Genomic DNA, 19,462 nt, shown 5'->3' on the forward strand with positions numbered 1-19,462 from the left:
GGAGAAGGGCTTGGCGCCTCGGACACGGCGGGAAGGAATCCTCCCGAGGGCCCGGGCGGGGCAAGAGGCCGTCGACGTCGACGTGCTCCATCGTGTAACTCAACGTCTGCCCACCTTCCTGCCACCAGATTGACACAGAGCGTGTAACGCGGCCACCACACGCTCACACACCTGCCAAGCCACGAGCTGGTGGAGAAGCCACGGCGCCCAGAGATGATGGCGCCCCGAGTGACAAGTGCCCGAAGGTTCACATGTGGGACCCACGGGGCTGCAGGCACGGGGACGCGGGGCATCAAGGGCGTGGTGTGTGCCCGCTGGCCAGCCGGGCTGAGAGCACAGCAGAATCGCCCGGACGCTGCCTCCAGGGGACACGCTTAAGCGCACACATGCACACACCTCCCCCCAGGAGACGCAGCGCACCCCCATCTGACCTCAAAGGCTTATGCTCTTTCCACACAGAGAAGCAGCTTATGACCTTCCCAGATCACCTGTGAGACAGGCACAGGACTGGAAAGGACCCAGCAAAACACAAACACGAGAGCGAAAACCCAGAGACCAGGCAGAGGTCCGCGGCGGGGTCACAGCCCTGGAGCCACTGCTCATTCGGGGGGATGACGAGGACCACGCAGAAGCGGGGACCCGAGTGCGCCCAGCGCAGCCCCCAGGGACGGGAGGGAGACTCAACCACGGCATGCGGGTCCCTAACGACGCAGCCTGGGGGGCGGAGGCAGCCGCAGGGGGACGGCCCGGGGGAGCACAGGCTGCACCACCGGCCAGAGCCCTGCTCCGGGAGGACGAGGGAGCCCCGCGCACCAACCCTCCTCCCATCCTGGAAGACTATCCGAGGAGCTACAGCCACGAGCTTCTGTAAAGGACACAAAATTCTCAAGGCTCTGGCCTTGGCCAGCTCCCCGGGGACCCTGGAGCTGGACCTTGGCAGCCCTTCCTCGTGGCTCAGAAAAGGGCCCCAGAAGCCCTGGTTCTCAGCCCAAAACTGGCACTGGAACAAAGCACGGGCGGTCCTGGAGGGTCGGCTCGTCTCCAGGGAACTCGGAGTCTCAGGTAAGATCTGGGCTTTAGCACAGGGGTGGGAAGTGCAGGTTCTGGCAGGGAAGCGAAACGGCACGGCCTCGCGGACCGACACGGGCTGCCTCACGTCAGGTTAGAAACAGTCCGAGCGCATCGACAGGTGCACGGCGCAGGAAGACACGGGGCACGCGCACAGTGGGACGGCACCCACCCGTGACGTGGACCGGCACGTGGAACGGCCACGCGCCACACTCAGCGAGGCAAATCAGAGGACAAGCCCTGCGTGACTCCACACACGTGGAAGCTAAGGAGGTTAAACCTACTGTAAAAAATGGCAGGGACCTGGGTGGCTCAGAGTGTTGGTTTGGGCTCAGGTCATGGTCTCAGGGCTCGTGGTGGAGCCCAGGGTTGGGCGGAGCCTGCTTGGGATTCTCGCTCCCTCTTCCTGCCCCTCCCCTGCTCACACGCTTCTCCGTCTTTTGAAATAAACTTAAAGAAAAAAACCAGGGAGACGGTGGTTATAGAGGGAGGGGGGTGGGAGTAAAACGAACGACGTGTAAGGACACACACGTGAACGGGAGGTGACAAAGGCGACAAAGGTGACAGAGACTCAGCATACGGCTGACGACCGCAGACAGGATAACAGGAGGCCTCGCCAACACCACCACGGCGGGACTCTCCTCACAGGAACACACCATACGCCTCGTCTTTACAACGCGTAACATCACATTTATCAAACGGAAAATTTAACAACAAACAAGAAAACCTCGCGTTCCCGCTTGTAAGTATCCACCCAAGGGGAAAAAATACTACGCTTGCCTGTAAAAATGTACGTTCGTGTATAAAAACCGTAAAGCAGCTGTGACAGCCAAATCCTGGAATTAACCCAAACGTCCCTGGAGTGGCAGATGCACAAACCACCCCTCTGAGCGGCCGAACTGCCCAGCATCAAACAGCAATGACCTCTGACCTGGCACCACGGCACCACGCCGAGGGAGAAAGTGCCTGAGGCACGAGGATTCTGGAAAAGTCCACACGACAGGAGCAGACCACACAGCGATGGTGCCCGGGGGTTCGGTGTAGGGGAGGGCTGACTGCCAAAAGGCCCCGAGGGATTTAGTGGGGAGGGAACCGTTGGGACCCTGTGTGGTGGTGAGTGTGTGACTAGACGCCTCTGGAGCATACGCCCAAGGAGTGATTTTTATCGAACGTCAATTTTGAAAACGTACAGGGTCTCGGGTCGCACGTCCAGGGTCAGGCCTTGGTGCTTTAAGTTCCCGGGTGACCGAAGAAATGACTCCGTTGCTCTGTGGCTTAGTCACCTGTGCCGTGAAGTAGGATTTGCCGCGTCCCCACCTCCTGTGGAAAACTGTCAAGTTTCAGGAAATCGTCGTAAGTGCTTCCAACACTCGGGACGTCCCAACGGCGCCAGTGAAGGCCCTGACTCTGGGGAGCCCACCTCGGTGTCTTCTCTGCCCACTGCCCTCCGCCCCTCTGGGGGGAACAGGAAGCAGGGGGAGGGGGCGGGAGGAGGACTGCCGGGCCCAAGAGAAGCCGTGGGGAAGAGCTGAGAGCCAGGGACGCGAGTGCGAGAGCAGCGGGAGAGCAGGAATCACGGACATCTCACGAGAACCCGTCTTCCACGTTTCCGTGTTCTCTTTCCAAACACCACCCAAAGGTGGCCCTGAGGAGAGAGGAGGCAAGCAGCCCGGCCCCTGGTGGCAGCCTCGGCCCCTCGGTCTCTTCCTTGTCAGCGGAGAGACAAGGCGGGCGGGGCCGTGGGCAGCAGGGGCACCGCCCGGAGAGGGCTCCGTGCTCCTGGGCCCAGAAGGAGCCCACCTGAGAGAGCCCGGCAGCCCCGCCCAGGCTGGCCTCACCAACAGCCGGCCTTGTCGCCTGCCGGGACGCCTCACCCCTGGGCCCAATTCCGAAGGCACAAAGAGGTGCCAGAACCGCACCCTTTGCCCACACATTCTTGGGGCCCAAGGACCAGAGCCGGCAAACCTCAGTTAAACCCAGGAGACGGAGCTTGGGCGGGGGGGACAGACAGCACCCTGCTTTGTGTGCTGCTGGGACACACTGGGGCCTTCCTTTCCTTGAATGTCCCCCTGCCTGGGAAGGGGCTGTCCTGGAGCCTGGCGAGCAGGCGGGTGGTGAACAGACACGAGCAAGCGTGGAGGCCGACACCCGGCCCCGCTACGCAGACGACACGGTGAGGCTGGAGCCCCCTCGGCCCCAAGGAACGCCCCTGCTTCTGGAGAAAAGCACAGGGCGAGGCGAGAAGCAGTCGACAGGCTGATGAGCCTGGGACGAGCTCTCAAGGCCTCTGTCCTCCTGGCTGGGTGACCCAGAGCCCGGCCACCAAATCAGATGACAGAGTGCACTGGCACAAGCCAGGGGGCCTCTGACAACGAATGCCCCCGAAACCACCGGCAAAGACGATACCCTTCGCCCCAGGAAGTGCCCGGAACACTGGTCAGCTGCAGGGACCGGACTCGGGGACAGCCTAATGCGGTTTCGCGACCTGTGGTCAATGTTCACAGGATCTGCTTTCCAATTTGCCTTAATTAAAGATTAACATGCCGAATCACTTCCTCTCGGTCCGGCCACTATTCTTAATTGTGAGGTCCCTCAGCGGCCCGGGAATCACTCATCACCATAAGCAGCAGCAATGGACAACATCATGATTTACCGTGTCTCTCGGACAAAGCCGGCCAGATGGGCGCCTGGGGAACATGTGCGCTCACGTCGCGTCGGGGTGGGGCGCGGAGCAGGGGTGTAGAGCAGGGATGCAGAGGTGGCGTGCGGAGGAGATGGGGTGCGGAGCAGGGGTGCAGGGGAGGGGTGCGGAGCAGGGACACGGAGCAGGGGTGCGGAGGTGGGGCGCAGAGCAGGGGTGCGGAGCAGGGGTGCAGGGGAGGGGTCCGGAGCAGGGACACGGAGCAGGGGTGCAGAGGTGGGGCGAGGAGCAGGGGTGCGGAGCAGGGGTGCCGAGGCAGGGTGCGGAGCAGCAGTCAGAGCAGGGTCAGTCCGCGGGCAGAGCTGTCCGTGCGCCAGATCAAGCGAGCACACGAGGCGTCCCCCCCAGCCCCCGGACGGTGCACCCCACAGCTGTCACACAGGTGAGGCGCCGGGGGGCGTCAGGGGGCAAGGAGGAGAGCCCGCGAGGAGTCTGTGTGCGCGAAGACGCCGCGCGAGACAACCTGCGAGTCTAGTAAACGGGGTGTTATTCAGACCACCCTCGTGTGATGGCGGGAAGAAAGGCCGTTCACCTGCGCGCTCTACTTCTGAATCACGTGCTGGCCGAGGGTGCCCACACCGCGTGGCTCTGCCAGCCGGGCCCTCAGGGCGCCGCGCAAAGAAAATGACAGCTGGCGATGGGGCCCGGGAGCCTTCCGTTAACATCAACTTCCTGGTTTTATTCCTTCGCCTTCCTTCGAAGAATGAGCAGCCTCACCTGCTATTTAGCTAAAGTTTAACAGGGAGGACACACGTCCACGGAAACAGAATTATTTCTGTGACAAAGGACCGGCTGGGAAGGCTGCGAGCCTGACGGCACTGTCACTTAAAGCCCTGACTCAGGACTTCACAGCCCGGCGGCAGTAAGACAGCTCCCGGCCTCGAGCGCAAGGGCCCCCCCCGGGGCCCTGGGGGCAGAGGCCAGGGCGCGCCACGTTTCAGTCTCTACGGGGGGCGCTGCGAGCACGGTCCCCTCAGACAGGCCAGAGTCCGTCAGAATTGTTCTGGGTCCAGAAGCTGGACGACGTGGTTCACGACCGTGCGTACTGCGGCCGTTCCGCCACGAGGCAGAGCCCCGGCCGAAGTGAGCGCGATTCGCTGGCGGGGCTCCGGACCGGGTCCTCCAGCTGCGTTGGGGGATCAAGGCCCCTGATGCACACGCTTCGGGGCGGAGCTTGGACGTAACCTCATTCGGAGAAGGCGTTTCTCTCATGCCGAGAACGGTCCTGCTGACGTTGGGGATGAGGGGCCGAGGGGCCGTCTGGAAAGCGTTGTGGGCACGTCCTTGCACCCCTGCCCGGTGTCACAGGCACCCAGGCCCCTGCTCCAGGGCACCCCGCGTAGGGAAGGGGGCTGCCACACCAATCCCCGTGCCCACTCACCATGGTGGGGGCCCCTCCTACAGACACAGCCCCCGACCCCTTGGCGGGACCCCACGGTGACCCCACGGGAACCACCCGGCACCCGAGCCACGTCTCCACGGCGGTGGAAGACGTCTTCGCCGCACAGAGCGTCTCTCCAGGCGCCTGTGCATCTACGTGGCCCCGTGCGTCCCGGCGAGCTTGGCGGCCGGGCTCTTCGGCCTGACTGCCGACGTAAAGGGCCGAGGCCGGTGGGGCGGCCTGCCCGCGTTCCTGCCAGACCCCGCCCATCACCAAGGTGCTGGTGACGCTGCACTCGCTCAGCGCCGCCAGCAACCCGGGCTGTGCCGTCCTCTCCTTCCCGGCCCACATCCGCTACTTCGACACGCAGTACGTGAGGCTGGCGATGCCCTTCAAGTTCCCGCCGCGGGGTTCTCCTCCCCGCCTGCACCCGGCTGCCAAGGGTGCCCGCGGGCCTGCGGCGAGCCCGGCTGCCGCGGCGGGCCGCGCCTCCTGCAGCTCCCCGGGGCCGGTGGCCCCACCAGGCATGTCCGGGGTGCCGTACGAAGCCACTCTGTGCCAGGGAGACCCGCCGACCACCCGGCCCGAATATGAAGTCGTGAAGGTCAGCCCGGGCTTCGGGCCGGCCCGGCGGGCAGCCCCTCCCCAGAGGGACATGGCCCCTGCTCCCCCCGTGGTTCCGGCCGCCGCCCCGAGCGCGTCTGCCCGCCGGCCGGCGTAGGACCCGCACTCCTGTGGCAGGCCCGGCTAACGCTGCAGAGGGACGGGGGTTCGCCCGGGGACGAGCTCCTCACGAGCCCTGTGGAGCAGGTCCTGTTTGGGGAGAGCCGTGTGGCTTCCCTGGCCGGCCTCCTCCTCCACGGGCCCCGCAGGCCGGTCCTGCTCAGCATCCCGGAGCACTTCACCCAGGCCTCCCCCGGCAGTGCCGGAAGGGAGAGGCCCGGGACGGCTTGTCCCTGAAGAGGGTGGGGGGTGGGGGGGGGAGGCGATGCAGCAGACGAGCAAGACGGGCGATGAGGGGGCGTGCCTGGCGGGTAGGGAACAGGATCGTCTGAAGGCGCGGAGAACGAGCTTCCTGGCATTCGGCTCCACTTACGCACACGCTCCAGAGCTTGGCTCAAACCAAGGCTTTGCAGAGACAGGAAACCCTGCGAATCCAGGGTGCAGTGAGTGTCGGGGCAGGAGCCGGCCGGAACACATCTGACTGGGCTGACGGGTCCTCAATTCTAATGGGCGATTCCACGGTTAGCGTGTCCGCTGGCCGGCACCGGTCTCTAGCCCTAACCCGGTCAGACGACGACAACGACAGAATTTCTGGCCCTGTTATAATCTGGCCCTGAAGGGCTCTTACCTGGTTACCTTTTAACACTGAGAGTTTGGCCCACGCAAGTAGCACCAGGAGCAAAGAAGTTTGCTTTGATCTTTCTAAATTTGCCACCATCGGCGGAGTCTGAGAGTGTCACCCGCGTGCCGATAAAGCATCATGAGACGCTTCCTGCCTCGCTGTGGCCTGGCAGGCAGCCGGTGCCCACCGCCAGGAGCTCTGGGTGGCCCGCGAAAAGCTCTGTGCCTAAAGCCTCTGCCGCTCTATTTGACATTATTTGCAGAAAGGCTGGTAACATATGAAACATAAAATACGAGGTTCAATGATTAATCTTAATCCAAAATTTACATTTACCATTCTTGCTACATTTATATTAAGATCTTCCTGGTTGGGGTGCCTGGGTGGCTCCGTCGGTTAAGCGTCCGACTTCGGATCAGGGTCATGATCTCACAGTCCGTGAGTTCGAGCCCCGTGTTGGGCTCTGTGCCGACAGCTCAGAGCCTGGAGCCTGCTTGGGATTCTGTGTCTCCCTCTCTCTTTGCCCCGCCCCCGCTTGCGCTCTGTCTCAAAAATAAAGATTAAAAAACAAAAACAAAAACCAAGATTTTCTTGGTTGAACAGAGAAAGGAGACAGGCAAAGGAAGGTGTCTCTCTGGTTGTAGCAAACCCACGCCTTAGAGAGCTTTGATTTTTTATCAAAACTTTACTGTTTAGGGCAATTTTACTAGGTTTGCAACTGAACTGAGAGGGAATGGAGGGAACACCCACACACCCTCCCCGCAGTGACACCCCCACCAGATGGAGCGTTTGTCACAACATGGATGGGATGGACCTACATCGACACGTCACCGTCACCCAGAGTCCCAGTTCCCATGTGGGCTCACTCCTGGGGTGCAGACAGACCTATATTGACACATGTCCTTCATTAAGGCATCACAGAGAGTACCCACTGCCCTAAGACACCCCCCCGTGCCCTGCCTATCCACCCCCCCCCCCCCCCCCCCCCCCCCCCCCCGTCCTCTACCGGCTCCCTGGCCCCGCCTTTCCCAGAAGGCCACTCGGCTGGGATCACCCAGGGTGCGGCCTCTCCAGACTGGCTTCCTTCACGCAGTAACCTGGATCGAAGGTGCCTCCGCGTCGTTCTTGGCTTCACGGCTCCCTTCTTTCCGGGGCTGAGTAACCCTCCTTTGTCTGGGTGGCTTCCACTCTTAGGGCTATTTTACGTTCCTCTGCAAGCTAACGGCCAAGGCGTGCCGTCTGCAAGCCTGTCTTCAATGCTGATGCCACTTCTTTGCAAAAACAGGATTTGGGTCGTGTGGTTAAGGAGCTTCTGTAACACGCCATTAAAACACTTGATGCTTAAACAGCCCCTCCCCTTCCGTTTCTGCTCCTCTGTGTGCTGGCACACCCACACGGCCTGTGCCGTGGACGGCAGGCAGGTGTGAGTCCCACGCCCGCACATCCGGAGAGGCTGGCAGGGGGCGAACAAGGAAGTTGGGAGCCCCTGGAAGGGAAGACGCTCCGTCCCTCCAGGAGGCTCAAGCGGGACAAAGGGCATCCCGGCTGACGTGTGAGGGCCGCTCCTTCCCACGCGATATAATAATTTTTTACTGGATGGGATGCTGGACGTTGTGAACGTCCCTTGTTGAGTGGTGAACTTCACACTCAGGATCTCCTTTTAAAAAGGACTGAAGTTCACTCTGGAGGACACTTTGCTCCTTGTAGATCTGCGGGAGTCTCTGGAGAGCTGTGTTTAAGCTTTGTTAGTGAGGTCTGGAGGGGCCTAAATACTCAAGCACCCCGTCTCTCCTCTTTGTCGTAAATGCTCAAAAACACCTCTCTCCTGACCAGCAAATTAGGACACGGACCAGCATGATGCACACTCTGGGAGCGGGTCAGCTTGTGGCCTCTGGTTGCTCCTAGCTCGGCCTCAACTGTCTGCACTTTGCACGCAGACATGTTCAGCTCTCCAGACCTCGGGGGCCCTTTCTCAGCGTGGCTCCCCACTCCCCAGCCCGGTCTCCTGCCAATTCCAGCTCCGGCAGGCTTCCAGAAATCCAATCCCATCCCCTCAACGAGGTCCGGTCATCCTGCGCTGCTAGGAACCCCTCCTGACTCCGGACGGGTGCCCGGGTGAGAACAGGGGCTCACTGCACTCGCTTCCTCCTCAGAGGCCACGGTCCCACACTGCCTACCGTCCCAACGTCTCAAAACAGCTCATTCTTTTATTTTATCCAGCTTTTGATGGCTTATGGCAAGCCCCCTTACGTTACTCATGCACGGCCAGAGGCGGAAGGACCTAATTAACGTACAAATACATAGTAACAGACACCGACAGCCTGTGAGTTTGCGACCCGAAAGAGGGGTGAGGCTCACGGGTGTTCGGCGCTCCTCAGAGAAACGGCTGACTGGGGCTGGGACAGCAGACACGGAAACCAGGCCTAGAGAATCTGATCCCACTGAGTTTCTCAGCATTCTGGCTAAAGGGATAGTTTTAGAACCCAGCCACAGGAATGTCAGTCGGTGGTTCTCAAACGTTTTCTTTCGAGCGGTAGGATCCTTTCTTAAAACAAATCGTATAAAGAGGCCCAACGTCTGAGACACCAGGAGGTCCTGCTCTGACCGGACAGGAGGTGGGGAAGCCGGTCCTCTGGAACATGAAGGTGCCCCAGGAACAGCAGGCCCCGTGGGGACGGGCGGCTGTCGCACGTGCCATGCAGGTCTTGTCCGCTGACCCCCCATCTGGGGACAGATGGGACACACTGACCACGGGAGCTTTTCAAGGACAGAGCCAAGAGAAGGGTCAGGAGCCACAGAGAAGCAAGGCAGCGTGCAGAACCGTGGCTTTCCAGCAGTGGGGTGAGACGCGCACCCAGGAGGCTGACAGGAGAGCTCGATTTCACAAGGATGAGTCAGAACTGAGGGGGGGGGGGGAGGGGGAGGGGGAGGGGGAAGCCACTTCCTCCGGCTCTGAGCCTCTCCCTGAGGAGCCAGGTCGACCCAGGTCTCCAGCAAGATCTCCTAGGACGTGCCACTGGCGGACGGCCCCAGGCAGAACCGCGCGTGCACTGTCCATCCCTAACCTGTGCGAGCCTCACGCGCTGCGCTCCGGCTGCCGCTGGCACCTCGCTCTCAAAGGACTGGAGGAAATGTGCGGAGAGCTCCGGGCAACGGCCGAGAGGGGCCCAGCTGTCCAAAGAGTCAACAGCAGCGAAACCATGGGGACTGCGCCTTCACGGTGTCACAAAGTGCCCGAGGGTGAGCGGGGAGCGAGGCTGCGCGGAGGCCGGCCGCCACCTGGACACCTACGATCCCTCCCCGTGACGGAAGAGGCCGCATGGCGGGTCTGTGGACTCCCGTCGATTTTTCTCTAAGGAACGGCCTCCGCGCAGACGGCGTCCGTTCGGCGCGCCCCGGTCTGGACACACACCTTTGCACGCGCCCAGGACTGCCTGCCGCCGGGGTCGCACGGATGGCAGTGCCGACGCGCACGCTCCTGGGGGCACGGGCGCAGAGCTCAAACGGGACGGGGTGCCCGGTGGGCGCCCCCCCACCCCAGGTTCGTCCAGAATGCCGGGTTCTGACACTCGGCCCCGGCCGATGTCTACGGACTCGAGGCGGGCTTGCAGTGTCTCCTAACCGCCCACTCCTCGCCCGGCCAGCCTGCGGCAGACTGAGCCCCTCGGCTTCCCTGAGGGGAGCATGCGCAGCGATCCTCGGCCACGCTCGTGCCCCCGCCGCTCTAGGCCTGGCCTCGGTCTTTACAGAGGTGGTGCTTGCCTGAGTGCTCAGGGTTAGGGTTAGGGTTAGGTCTCGTGAGGACGAGACCCAGAGGGGCTTCGTAAGCGTCTCAAAGAAACCTACTGCCCAGGCACGGGCAGGGGCTCCCGGCTTCCCCCAGCTCGGCTAAGCAGAGAAAATGCACGAAAGGCAGTGTGGGCGGTGTCGCCCGCCGGCCCCCCCCCCCCCCCCCACCGCCTCAAGCAGCGCACCGGCCGGGCCGTGCTTCCTGCCAACGACGGGCTCTGACGCTTGGCGGCCACGTCGCTCGGGGTCCCAACCGTGAGCCGAGTCCCGCTGGCTGCCCTGCGAACCCCTTGGATGGACACGCGCTCTCCCTGTGGCAGCCACGGGAAATGGGGGCCCAGCCGTCCGGGACCATGCCGGCGTCTGGTGAGGCAGGCCGCCTGGTGAAGGAAGGACCCCACCCGAGGACAAGGACGACAGATGGCGGGTGTCCAGCATCACGCGGCTCCAACCACGCCCCACGCACCCCCACTTTACCCAGGGTCATGGGGCGGCTGACCGCAGAGGGAGAAAGCAGGGCCTGGCAATTCAGAGACTGGGCGTCCTCCCTCCGGGGCGGTGCGTTGCACCTCAGGGGTCCCTCTGCGGGTGGGGGCACAATTCTTTGTCACAGAGGAGCAGGGCTGGCGGGAGCGGGGATGTGGGGAAGGTCGACCGCCGCACGCAGATGGACCTGGAGCGATGGACCCGGAGCACCTGGGAATGAGGGTGAGGGTTCCCGTGGTCCCCTCAGCCAGGCAGGCCTCCTGGCTTTACTACATGTCTGTGCTCTGCGCCATGCCCGTCACCGAGCTGCATCTGCAAATTTAACTAAATGAAAGCTGACCAGACTTGATTTCCTTTGACGTTTCCCTATCATCCCATCCTGGGGACGGACAGAAAAACCTGCAAACGAGTCCAGTTCAGCACTGAGACAATCTTGTTACAGGGCACCAGCCACGTGGGAAGCACGCTGCGTGCCAGTGAGGACCCTGGGCCTCAGAGTGGGCCAGACTGAGGCTCAGGGCCACCGTGCTTGAGCTCAGGCTTCTCACGTGGGCAGCACTGGGTGCTCGGCGAGGGTTACATGGGCCAGTGGATGCAACACACTCAGTGCTTAGCAAATGAAGCCTCGTGTGAACGCTCTGTAAGGGGAGATTTTTAAATTCACAGGAAGTCTCCACGCATTACAAGATGCCCGCGAGATGCTCTCATCCCTGGCCACGCAAACGCCAGCTCGGGTTCAGTGGACTGAAACCCTAAAAGCAGGGTTCTGTCCCTTATGGTAACTAGTCGCGAGGGCCGACAGGTGACCGCCTCTGGTGCCCTGAGACCTGGCAGCCCCAGGCTCGTCCACGTCAGCGGGCCAGCCTCAGCGCCCTCCAGCTCGCTGTGAACTCAGCAGGGTGCGCAGAGGGGACCCCCGGAGATACCGGGAGGTCCTCCCCGGCCACGGGGCCCAGTGGGGCCGCGGGCCAGCAGGCCACGGGCTGGGGCAAGCAGTCCGCGGCTGTTTTTACGTGACGTGTCTTGGCTATTTCAAGGCTTAGGTTTTTATTTTATTTATTTATTTTTAACTCAAGAAGAAGTTTTAACTTTCTCATGACTCATTTCTTTCAAAATGGTGTCCTTGGGCACTTGCAGCGTCGCAATCGTGCGAGGGAGCGGCCGGCTGAAGTAGGTCTCAGCTTACAATGGCATCCGCGATGTCACGATGTCATTCAAAACTGTAAGAAGCTAACAGATCGGGATCATGGCTCAATCCTAAGTCGGAAAGAACGCTGGGTGTTAAAGATTTATCCCAAAGAAATTTAACACGGCATTCTCTGTTGATAAACGTGTATATTTCCCAAAACAAATATCTGAAAGATGTGAAGCTATGATCATTCAAAACACCTTCAAGCTCGTTTGAAACGGGCTCTGTAAAAACAGACCGTGAAGGGGGGCCGCGCTAGCCGCCACCGTGCAGGTGACCGGAGGGGCGCCCAGTGCCGACGACCCGCGGGCCGCCAGACGCCTCCGTTTCCAGCCTGAAAGCTGCCTCTCTCCCCTCCGGGAGGAGCACGCGGCAGCCTCCACGGTGCCAGCCGCTGCCATTTGGTTCATTCACGCTCAGAAATACGAAAGATGGCCCTCAGTTTTCAATCTCACAACTTCAAAAGGACTTAAAAAGAAAAAAGCCACCAAGAGGGAGGTACGAGATCAACGAAAACGTGATGTCCCTGACAACCGCATTAGCTGGTGCAAGCAGCCAGGGCCCGCAGGTCCTAGAGGCCCTCCAGACCCGACGCGTGTGCCTGGGAACGCGCCTGGGGCCGGGGCGGCTCTGCCAGCCTCTCTCCAGGCCGCCGGGGTGCCGGGAGACAGCAGCTACTACTCGCGGGGCAGTCAGGCCCTGGGACTGGGGACCGAGCCCCCCCCACCCCCGCACAAGGGCTGTGGCCGTGGCTGGTCACAGAGCCTGCAGGGCAGGTGCACTCCGGCGGTTTCCAGAGTAAAGGGAAGGAGACAGAGACACGATTCATCCCCACGGCAGAGAAACCACTCTGCTTCCTGACATGCTGGCCCCAAATACCTGCCATATCTTAGGGTTAAATTTTTTCTGCAAATGCCTTTGTGAAATTCCTAGGTTAAATTCCCTGTATAATCTGCACACTACTCTGTAGGTTCAGGAAATTTACCGTTTAGTTTTAAAAACAAGCAAGAGTATTTAAGTTCCAGTAGGTGACGATGGGTCATCATCTAAAAGGTATACAAAACCTACTTAACGATGCTTTCAAACTTAAGAAAGTCGTATCAGCGGGTGAGGAAAAGCAGTTAAGTCTGGAAACTTCCATAAAAACGCATGGTGGGCCTGGGCTCACTGCCACGGCGTGGGCGAAAAGTAGCCGGCAAAAAAATGGTTAACGCCGGCCTCCTCGGGAGGCCGTCCAGCAGAGCACAATGGGCGGCCCTGGGAAGCCTATAAAGCCAGCGGTGCCTCCGAGTCCGCAGCAATGACGGGAGTTCTGGCCGGTCAGCCTCGTGCCCCAGGCAGGCGTCCCCTCGCAGGGCCACCGCTCCGGCATTCTTCGACGGGGGGAAGCGAGGCCAGAATCCCTGCCACCCAAGGGAGAGTCTCGGCCGCACCTCCAGCCTGCCGGGAGCGCACCTGCCGAGGCCGGCCGACAAGCCCTCCCAGGGACACGAGAAGGGCCTGTGCGGAGCCGGCCTGGGCTGGGGTGGCCGGCTGCATCGCAGGTGAGTCTCGGTCCCGGGTTCCCGGTTCTGCGTTCGGGTCGGTGCCGCGGTGGGAGTCCGCGGACCCGCCGTGCAGCCTCTTCCGTCACGGGAGGAGAGAGCGCGGGCGGGCCCGGCTCGGCGGTCCCGCGTCAGGTGCGGCACGCTGTGGTCACAGCTGGACGCAGACGGGGGGCACACGGGCCACCCTGCAGTGAGAGAGGCACCGAGGCAACAAAGCCTCTATCTACTCCGCACACACGAACCCGCACCTGGCTCAGCCCCAGCGGGGCTGCGGGGCAGAGGCTTTGCAAAGGTCCTTTCCGTAACGCGTGCCCAGCGCGGCAGTCCCCCGACTCCCCGGCGCTCTGTCGTTAGGCTGGTCAAGGGAGGCTCTGCCTCCGGTTAGGACGTTAGCCAGTCAACGAAAACGCTTGCCCGGCGACACAGTGGGGTGGACCGGTGTTCCTTCACAAAGATACACAGCCAGCTGGCCTGACAAAATGTGGTTTTAGTTTTTGGTTTTTTTTTTTTTTTTTTTTTTAATGTTCATTCATTTTTGAGACGGAGCATGAGCTGAGAAGGGGGGGGGGGGGGGGGCGGGGAGACACAGAATCCCAAGCAGCCTCCAGGCTCCGAGCTGTCAGCACAGAGCCCAACGCGGGGCTCAAACCCACGAACTGTGACATCATGACCAGAGCCGAAGTCGGACGCCCAACCGACTGAGCCCCTGGTTTTAGTTTTCTAGAGCTGGACAGGCAGTGGAAACTCGAACCAAAACGAGACCACAATGACACCTGCCTTTATAGATCCATGGTCCACCTTCGCGAGGGTGCCGTGTCAGTAGCCAGCTCATACTCGTTCCCGCGTCCCGTCATTACACGGTGACAATAAGAGTATTTGTCAAGGATCAGCGGGTTCACGTGCGTGGGAAAGGAGCAGAGGACTCACTTTAAAACTGCCCGCGCAGCCTATGTTGACAACGACGGGAAGCGCGCGCCGAGGGCCCCTCACTGTGTCTTCCTCTGAAGACGGTCGGAAGCGGCCCAGGTTTCCGTGTTTAGAGAGCCAAACAAGCGCTCTGCGTGCTCCTTACACACAAGTTAACGAGGGAGGCTTTAAACGCTAGACATTCATGAGGTCCACGCTGGCATTATCTGCTACACACGACACAACACAGAGCACAGACGTCTCCACGCCGGCCCAGCAAAGCCTGCCGAACGCTTCTCTATCACTGTCTGACCTGAAGGCCGAGACTGGTCTTTCTCTGCTCTGCTTTTCGGGGTTTCCTTTGGAGCAAGACTTCTGAGCAGGGGTTCGGTGAGTGTCTAGTCTGGTTGGGCGACACTTCGAAAGTGATCCCCGACCGTCTCACGGGGTCAAACAAAAACCCTCGGGAGAAAGACAACTCAAGGCTGTTTTAACGCGCCAGGGCCGGCTTCCTCGGCCTCTGTGGGGGCCCCCGGCCCCGGGAGGCCGGGAGCACCCCCAGCGGTGGCGGCCCAGACACGGCCGCCGACAGCACTCCCCTCCCTCTCCCCCCGACTCTCGGGCCGAGCCGGGTCGCGGTGGGCGGCCTCGGACACGAGACCTGTGGGCGGCTGAGGCTTTTTTAACGCAGTTTCTAGGTTACAGACGTCACTGCAGAAACGTAGTCGCTGTTTCAGATAGTTTATCAAAACGCTGAGTGAACACTATTTCCGAAACCAAGGACTGTTTTCGGTCCTTCAGGTCATATCACGAAGAAAGTTCCGTGTGGGGGCACCCGAGCGTGGGGAGCAGGAAAACCTAGATCTGTTTTCTGTCGCACCGTGAGAGACTCTGCTCCAGCTTCCTCCAAGCACCCCGGGTCCGCTGTCTTCACAGACGCTGGGTTTTTCCCTTCCCATCTTGGTCCTCCTTCCAACAGCTGCCGAAATAAATTTGATTTCCTCTGCTGGCAGAGAGTACTTTTCCTGAGAGGTCCAGACCCAACGGCCGCGTTACTTCATGAGCCTGCTATTCGGCTATTTTTAAGAAAGGCGTCCACCGCCCTTCAGCATGACTCACCGCCCAGGCTCCGGTTCGGACTGAGCGGCCCGGGAGCCCCGGGGACAGAAAATGGGGCACTTTCTGCACTTAACTCCTCTCCCTCAGCTCAGTGACAACCAAATCTCCGAGACGCCAGGACCTCACGTCCCACCCCACCCGTCCCCCCGGGCCACCCGCCGCCACGGCCTCCGTCCTGGCGGAGAGCCGTGAAGGCTCGAGTCACAGACTCACCGCTCTTCTGTCTCTTTCTCTCAGGTGTGCGGGTGGTGAGCGCCACCCGGCGGGCCTGACCGCGGCGGCCGCCGCCCCCCAGGGGCCCAGGCGAGGCGCCGCCCGTGGCGTGGACATGGAGGGCCTTTTCCGGCTGCCCGGCTGCCCGCGGAACAGACCCGCGCCGCCTCCAGCGCTGCCCGGGAGGAGTTCGGATTTTGCGAGCGCCTGGCTCACTTCACAGAGCATCGCCTGTCTTTCCGGAGACGGACTGACTGTTCACGTCGGGTTTCTGTGAGCCGTGCGGCAGACCTTGACAGCTGTGCCCCCGGGGACACGGACGAGACGCCCCCAGCGCCCGTCTCTGGCATGGAGACGCACGCGGCCGCTTACAACGGCACCTCCCCGGAGCTCAACCTGTCCCGCACGCTCCCCGGCAGCGCCCCGGCAAACCAGACGGGCGAGCTCTCCGAGCACCAGCAGTACGTGATCGGGCTTTTCCTGTCCTGCCTCTACACCATCTTCCTCTTCCCCATTGGCTTCGTGGGGAACATCCTGATACTGGTGGTGAACATCAGCTTCCGGGAGAAGATGACCATCCCCGACCTGTACTTCATCAACCTGGCGGCGGCCGACCTCATCCTGGTGGCCGACTCCCTGATCGAGGTGTTCAACCTGGACGAGCAGTACTACGACATCGCCGTGCTGTGTACCTTCATGTCCCTCTTCCTGCAGATCAACATGTACAGCAGCATCTTCTTCCTCACGTGGATGAGCTTCGACCGCTACCTCGCCCTGGCCAAGGCCATGCGCTCCGGCCCGTTCCGCACCAAGCACCACGCCAGGCTGAGCTGCGGCCTCATCTGGATGGCCTCCGTCTCCGCCACGCTGGTGCCCTTCACCGCGGTGCACCTGCAGCACACGGAGGAGGTCTGCTTCTGCTTCGCGGACGTCAAGGAGATCCAGTGGCTCGAGGTCACCCTGGGCTTCATCATCCCCTTCGCCATCATCGGCCTGTGCTACTCGCTCATCGTCCGGGTTCTCGTCAAGGCTCACAAGCACCGCGGCCTGCGCCCCCGGAGGCAGAAAGCCCTCCGCATGATCTTCGCCGTGGTCCTCGTCTTCTTCATCTGCTGGCTGCCCGAGAACGTGTTCATCAGCGTTCACCTGCTGCAGCGCACGCAGCCAGGAGCCGCTCCCTGCCAGCAGTCCTTCCGCCACGCCTACCCCCTGACCGGCCACATCGTCAACCTCGCGGCTTTCTCCAACAGCTGCCTGAACCCCCTTATCTACAGCTTCCTGGGGGAGACCTTCAGGGACAAACTGAGGCTGTACATCGAGCAGAAAACCAGCGTGTCGGCCCTGAACCGCTTCTGCCACGCTGCCCTGAAGGCAGTCATCCCGGAGAGCACCGAACAGTCTGACGTGAAGTTCAGCAGCGCGGTGTAGAGACGGCGGAGCCGCACCGGCGGAGACCAAACGCTGAGTCGGCCCCGCGGCCAGGCGGAGGAAGGGCTGGGCCGCACGCCACAGCCCGAGCCCGGTCGGAACGTGCCGGACCGTCCGTGCCCAGCTGCGGGCACACCTAGGCTCTGAGGAGCCCTCACCGCCGGCCACCTTGACTCTGGGCCGTGCGCACAGCACCGGGGCTCCCCACCCCCGCTCACGGCGGCAGCTCGTGGCGCTGGCGGCTGGGCACGGGGACGAGCGTGGGCTCACGCTCCACTCCACACCCACTGTGTCCCGTAGCAGAAGACGTGTCTCACGCCGGCCAATGAAAGCAGAAAGAAGGGGACGCTTTGGAGGAAATCCCTCAGTTTTGAGGTCGATCCGCCGTAAATCTGCCATCCTTGGGAAAAAGGAAGCCTGGACAGAACACGCTGAGCAGATCTGACTTGGACGGTGTGGTCCGTTCTCCACGTCGGTGGCACGTGGCTTCCTTGTGGTACGGACAAGTGTGCTCGGGCGAGACAGGAACGGAGAAGCCCTTCTCCCGGCAGCCCGCTCAGAACAGCCGCTCGCCGTCGCCGGCTAAGTGACCCGAGCACCCGAGCTGCCTCTGCCGGAAGGTTCTTCTCCACCCAGAGCCGCCGCTGCTGTCCGGGTCGCCGGCCCACCGCTGCCCGTTTACGGTGTTACCTGCACCCACGCCACCACGGACTGAGACCGCGAGGGGCAGGTCGGGGGGGTGAGGGGGGGGGTGGAGCCAGCGTGCGCGGTACAAAGCTGGCCTCTGGGAACAATGGTGGGGGTGAAGATGAAGGCAGCGTAAACCGTTCACCCTAAAATGTAGAAGAGAAAACCTCGCGACCGCCAGGAACGGTGAGGCCTTGTCAATAAAACATAGTCACGTGCTGATTCTCAGTGCTGCGGGTTGTTCCCCGTGGATGGGGGGCAGGGGATGGGGGCGGGGGCGGGGGCGGGGGTGGGCTGGGGCCCCGGCAGCGCAGTCGGTCTTTCCTCACGAGGAAAACACACACCTGGGGCTCACCGCCCATCCTCCCTCACGAGGTCAGCATCAACATCCGGTCGCCTGCACGCACCGGCGTCTCTAAGATGTCAGACACTGCCGCACAACCTCCAGGGGCCAAAGTGAGCTTTACTGCAGACGGACCAGAAGGTTCCAGAAGGTTCTGTACTGTCCGCATCAGGCGTGGAGTCTGTAGTAGCTCAGGGTGCTCCTGAGGCAGCTCGGTGGGGGTGGCTTCCCGTCCTCTGACACGGACGGACCAGCCTGGGGACCCCATCCTCTAAGGCACACAAGCTACGGCCCCTGCCTTCCAACGTGGCTGAGGCCAGAGGGGCCCCGTCCATTCATGCTGCCTGGAAAGCCGTGGGCTCCAATGCGGGCTATGACTGGGGACCCCCGGCCTCCAGTGTGGGCTGGGGTTGGGGGCCCCTGGTCTCCAGTGCGGGCTAAGCCAGGATCAAACCCTACTCCTCCTGCCCCACATACTCCACTCAGGGGACCGCCTCCCCAGAAAAGTGGGGCCCTCAAGGACCTTCACACAGGCAAGGCTTCCCGAAGGAGAGGTGAGACAGTGTTTAGGTAACAGGAAAATGAGCCGTCTGTAGTTTAAATGGGTTTTATGGGTGCAAATCACCAAGAGAGAGAGTATCCGTCCCAAGTAAATATTTTCAGTGACCAACTGTGACCTCGCAGAAATGCCGTCTCCAGCACCGAAGTCCCACTTAAGACTCACTTTCTAAATAAACATCCCAAATGCAGGACAGGAAGACCGACCGACAGCTGGGGACGGTTCCCACGAACCAGCAGGTCAGGCGTGTGGAACACCACCGTGGGGTTGCCGCATGAGCCGGCCCGCGGCGCTGCCCCAGAACACCCACCCTACAGCCACGGTGAGGGTGAGCCGGTGATCTAGATGCCGGAGTAACTTCCAGGGAAGAGTCCTCCCTCCGCCCTCCGCCTCCCCAGAACCCGCAAAAGTCACAAGTCCGCAAAGGGCACAGACACGCCGTTGACACACCTGATCCTCTAAGAGCCGGGAGGGGGTCTAAGATGCCTTCCCTCCCGCGTCCTCAGAGCTCTCTGTGAACAGCTTCTCGGGTGGGCTCTGCCCCCCCCCACCAGGGCCCAGCTGGGGCAGAAGGCACTGCCCAAGCCCCTGGCCTTCATTCCCTGCTCGTCACCAAGTCCCCCCTTTGGCCCCAGTGCTGACGACTCCCAGTTGCAGAGCCAAGGCACAGACGGGTGCCCCAGCCTGGAGCGTCTGAGACGTGC

The 19,462-nt window shown here is 61.7% G+C and overlaps 2 protein-coding genes across 3 annotated transcripts in view; one reads left to right on the forward strand and one right to left on the reverse strand.

Moving 5' to 3' along the window:
* Window positions 1–19,462, reverse strand: part of CE3H7orf50 (chromosome E3 C7orf50 homolog) — a 120,883-nt gene that overhangs the window by 55,041 nt on the left and 46,380 nt on the right. The gene's annotated exons all lie outside the window — the stretch shown is intronic.
* GPER1 (G protein-coupled estrogen receptor 1) lies at window positions 13,103–18,078 on the forward strand. The gene is made up of 2 exons (XM_045460707.1): window positions 13,103–13,500; window positions 15,766–18,078. Exon 2 carries the CDS (start codon window positions 16,090–16,092, stop codon window positions 17,167–17,169), a length of 1,080 nt encoding a protein of 359 aa, XP_045316663.1. The 5' UTR covers window positions 13,103–13,500; window positions 15,766–16,089; the 3' UTR covers window positions 17,170–18,078.

This window comes from Leopardus geoffroyi, chromosome E3 (assembly GCF_018350155.1).
Source record: "Leopardus geoffroyi isolate Oge1 chromosome E3, O.geoffroyi_Oge1_pat1.0, whole genome shotgun sequence".
Lineage (NCBI taxonomy): Eukaryota > Metazoa > Chordata > Mammalia > Carnivora > Felidae > Leopardus > Leopardus geoffroyi.

Coding starts and splice junctions, on each gene's coding strand:
- GPER1 (XM_045460707.1), top strand. CDS start 16,090: ATGGAGACGCACGCGGCCGCTTACAACGGCACCTCCCCGGAGCTCAAC.